Raw genomic sequence first — 4,390 nt, 5'->3', positions numbered from 1 at the left:
GAGGGGGTGTTGAATATGGGGAATGGGCTGGAGTATGCGAGCGAGAGGCTGGAGGGGAAAGGCCAACAGGGGACGAAGAAGCTGTAGGTGTACTGGGAGGGGTGTAGAACACCTCTTCAGTGTTGTGCTGAGAAGGATCTATAGATTGATCTGCAGAAGCGTGGAATCCCCAAACTGCTCCTTGTCGTGGTGCCTGTGCCTTCTCGCCATCGACGTCAGTGGCGGTAGAGACACTAGGAATGTGTCTTCCAGAGTCCAGCGCTGTCGCAGCGGTAAGGACAACCTTGCCGTTCTTCAGCAAGGACAGATGAGTCAATATATGTAGTTCTGAAATGTATTTATCGCTTACCTGTGTAAATGCACATGATTCATCTAGGAGACAACGTCGGCCCTCGTTATGATTGTGGTCCAGCGGATCTTCACGATTGAGTTCGGAAGCTATACGAAGTAACTCGCCCTTGGTCGAGTGAAAATCCCTTGTGTTGGGCTGCTCTTGAGCCTGAGGGGCTTTTATTGATGCTGTGCGGTTTGTGCCTGTTGCATATTTCTGTGAAGGTCTTCGGAGTACCTTCTGGAGAAAAGTCGGACGAGCCATGGGCCAAGTGCTGACCGTCATTAGCTTGCTGCAGGCTATATAATTTTGATGTCACGGTAAACTCCCAACACCACTGACTAGTCCGCCCACATGTTAGACAGCGTGGCTACTAGGCGTTTGGAGCGTGTAAAACAAGTCAGAATCAAAACCCACGCTCTCCGACACAGCATGTCTTGTACGTCATGTCCTCTATACAGTAAGTCACTGGTGACTTCAGCTACGACCGTTTTTGCCGGACCTTCGCTGCCGTTTCCCCCCAGATGAAACAACAGCAAAGGACACCGTTCGCTTTCGTTTGGGCGGGGGTAACAGTTCAGGCACCTCCTCTTCATCCTCATCAACAATCTCTTCCTCACCACTTTCGGGATCGCTGCCTTGATCGGCTTCGTCTTCATCACCGTCCTCATCTCCGCTTGCCTCTTCATCTCCGGTATCTTCATCATCGGCCTCATCCTCGCTGACTTCTTCATCAACAACCCACACATCATCCAATAACACTTCCCTCTTCTCTGCTTCGCCGGGCTGCAACTGTACAAGTTTCACATCTTCCGCTTTCCGTAGCTCTTTCCGGCTCTTCACCGTTGCCAAAATTCCCTCGTCATTTGTTGAAGAGGAAGTAGTCAATGATCCTGGTGGCATGGTATACCTCGCGAACTTTCCAATACTCCAATCCCTGAGCACAATGCGCGCCGCACCTGCATGATCCAGGACACCACGCTGTATATCACAGATATCAGCGTGCGCTTGAATCGTGTCCTCGGAAAACCCACCTTTTTGATAAGCCCGCTCGCACGTGCCATTCCAGCGAGGAATGAGGTCGGGTCGCCCTGCGAAAATGCAGGTAAGCTATATGCCAGCATCAAATCCTGGGTATTTGCTCGAGACACTATGTGCGTAACTTTCATGGACGTCAGATTTTGGGTAGTGGAGCAACTTGGAGACACTTGCCAGCAAACAATGGGTCTTTGAGTCGATCAATCCGCCCTCGACTTCGAAGCAGGATGTCTCTTGCTCTCGTCATCTCCTTTTCCTGTTCTTCTACACCCTCCGCACGGACATATTCCAATCCTGGGGTATCAATCAACCGCACCTTCGCCCCACTTTTGTCAGGAATCTCTAAGACCACCTCGCTTGCAGATGTGGTCGTGTAAGGGCCTTTTGCAGATATCGCAGAATTGAGATTGTAAATGGGTAGCAGATTTGCGCATGCAAGAGAATTGATAACCGCAGATTTGCCGGACTGGACGAGACAATTTCATTAACAACAGTTTGACACAGAATCAATTGAGGAAACTCACATTCGTAACTCCCGTTAGGGCCACAACCAACTCCTCACCAGGTTTTTTGGTTTTGAGCTTGCTAAGCTGCTGCCAAACCGCGTCTGAGCCAAGTGCATCGTCCAATTTGACAGGAATCTTCTTCGATGCCGGGGGCGGGTTGGGTTTGGATGGTAAGAAAGCTTCCGCCACGCGAAAAGGCAGGGTGGTATACGTTAATCGCAAGTAAGAGAGCCATGATACCAGAGATTCTCGTGGTACGGAATCTAAATACAATTGATTCAGTGCCATTCACAGATAGGACGAACAACCTACCAATCTTGTTCACGAGAAATATGATATCTTTGCCTATCGCCTCTTTAAACAAAGCTTCACTGAGGCCTGCTACAGGATCCCGTGCATCCACTACATGCAGCAGGACATCCGCTTTTTGCAATACCTCACGGAGAGATTGAGGTCCTTCGGTGACCGGTGTGACAGGTTCTGAATTCGAAGGTTCTACAGATTTCTTTTTGGGTGGCACTAGAGGTGCAGGCCGAATGGACATAATGCCATCAAAGCCTTGCCCATCATTTTGATTTTCGTCGACGTCAACATCCATGATGTTTTTTTGAGAATCCTCGACGTCTTCGGCGTCGAGTCCAGTAAGAGCGGCGCGTTTTTCATTTTTACGTCGCTGTTTTTCCTCGGCGGCCTGTAGTGCAATCAAATCAGTAGGGGAAATCTCATATGGATTAGCGCTTTCTTACTTGACGTCGTGACTCTGCAACTTCCGCGAGTATCTGATCCTTGTAGGGAAAATTGTTCGGGATTCCAGGATCTTTTTTGGATTTCTTGTGGGCTACACAAAGACTATGAGCACAAGGAGATAAACAGCCGAACAGAAAAAAATATTGATGCGAGAATGACTGTCTCAAAACACTGAACGAAGCAGTTTGCCTATAACAATGCATGGGACTCACTTTTTCCAGCAGCCTGTTCTTTCCGGGCCTCTTTCTTAGCTTTCTTTCTGCCCTGTGAGACCTTATGCTTCAACTTTTGACGTTTGTGGGTCGTCCCTCGCTTGGAGGTTTCTATTCCGCGGTGTCGATATCACGAATGAGTATATTATTTTCATGGAGTTGATTAACTACATACTTTTACGAATCTGGGGCATAGCAAAGTGTCTTGCGAGCGCAGGCTGAAGTCACTCGATGCAGCAAATATGAATCCCGAGTACTGATGTGCTCAAGTATCCTATGGATGTCGAATCCGAGTGGAAGAAGCCTTAACCTAGGACATGTACAGATATCTGAGTTAAGCCTCCGCTACCGTGGGAAACAGAGGTTTTATAGCTCGTAATCCGAGTTGGTGTATAAACCGACGTGGTACAGACGTAAGACCCCACACTAGTGCTACTCAAACTCGACGTGGACAAAATTCGAGCGTCTGGGAGTACTTTGCGAGACCACGTAAACGGATGCAAATCAGACCCTGGTTCTGTCCTTACCCGACCCAATGTAAACTTGAGTTTTCACCTTTTCTCTCCTCCGTCACGTGAACACTCATAACCCAACGATATTCACCCTCTGGAAAGACAACATCTTCACCACTCGACCCTCGAGTTTATATAAGCCGAGTTCCTTTGTTTGTTTTCCCGTCACGTCCCAGAATAATCATGCAACCTCGTAGCAGGTTATCATGTTGCCCACCTGTCCCAGCTGCCTTTCAATATCAATAGCTAACCGGTCGCGCATTGCTCAGCGGCCGTGAGCTCTCTGGCACAAGTCATGGTCCCAACTTCTTTGATGGGCTCTTTGGCCTTAATGACCAATTGAGCTCTGTGCGTTGTTGATGAGTGGCACCTGTCCAGTGCCTACTTCAAGTCCATTATTCGTGTTTTTCCCCTTCTGTTGATGTATCTATTAAAGCCAGAAGTAGGTTCCGGATGACCTCAACAAGGTTACATCCATCCGATGTCTGCCTGCCAGGTGGGCTGAGCTTAACGCATGCTGAATTCATATTGATCTCTCCTTTTTATCTACATTGGCAGATTTATACTTCTGCCTGTGATTGTCTGTTTTTACATCTCTACTTCAATCTGATTCATTTTCACCTATATTCATACCACAAAGCTATGTGTTCGTCATTTTCTGTTTCAGTCATCCCGACTTTGACATCTGTTCTATTATAGTATTCAATCCGACGGCAAAACTGGCGTACTCAGAGAACATGTTCAAATAATGCTATGATGAGCTAAATCAGTCACTGGTGTTGTCGCAGCCTACAACTACGAAAAGCAAGGTCGGCATACTTTATCTCTACAAGGTATGGTATGATTTACGTTCGACCAGCTGACCGACAGGCCAATCTTACCAATTTCTCTCGACAGTATAGGCTCGAACAGATCTTATTGTCTTGTACAATCCTTGCGAAAAAATCATCCTCAATTCTCACACTCGTTTATTAGTTCCTGCTATGTTCTTGAATGATGCAGTGCACTGGGACGGCAGAATCACGGACTGAGGTGTCGCACGCA

At 47.7% G+C, this 4,390-nt stretch overlaps 1 protein-coding gene across 1 annotated transcript; it reads right to left on the bottom strand.

Moving 5' to 3' along the window:
* Positions 1 to 712: 712 nt before the first annotated feature.
* On the bottom strand, positions 713 to 3,224 carry DFJ58DRAFT_291309 (P-loop containing nucleoside triphosphate hydrolase protein). The gene is made up of 8 exons (XM_041379699.1): positions 3,010 to 3,224; positions 2,835 to 2,945; positions 2,622 to 2,713; positions 2,188 to 2,566; positions 1,894 to 2,138; positions 1,544 to 1,835; positions 1,366 to 1,493; positions 713 to 1,312 (listed from the first exon to the last, which is right to left on the bottom strand). Exons 1-8 carry the CDS (start codon positions 3,026 to 3,028, stop codon positions 809 to 811), a joined length of 1,770 nt encoding a protein of 589 aa, XP_041245282.1. The 5' UTR covers positions 3,029 to 3,224; the 3' UTR covers positions 713 to 808.
* Positions 3,225 to 4,390: the final 1,166 nt, after the last annotated feature.

Source organism: Suillus subalutaceus (assembly GCF_016647625.1).
Source record: "Suillus subalutaceus strain FC151 chromosome Unknown DFJ58scaffold_36, whole genome shotgun sequence".
Lineage (NCBI taxonomy): Eukaryota > Fungi > Basidiomycota > Agaricomycetes > Boletales > Suillaceae > Suillus > Suillus subalutaceus.
The sequence above is the reverse complement of the archived record's forward strand: the minus strand, read 5'-3'. Positions and strand labels throughout refer to the sequence as shown.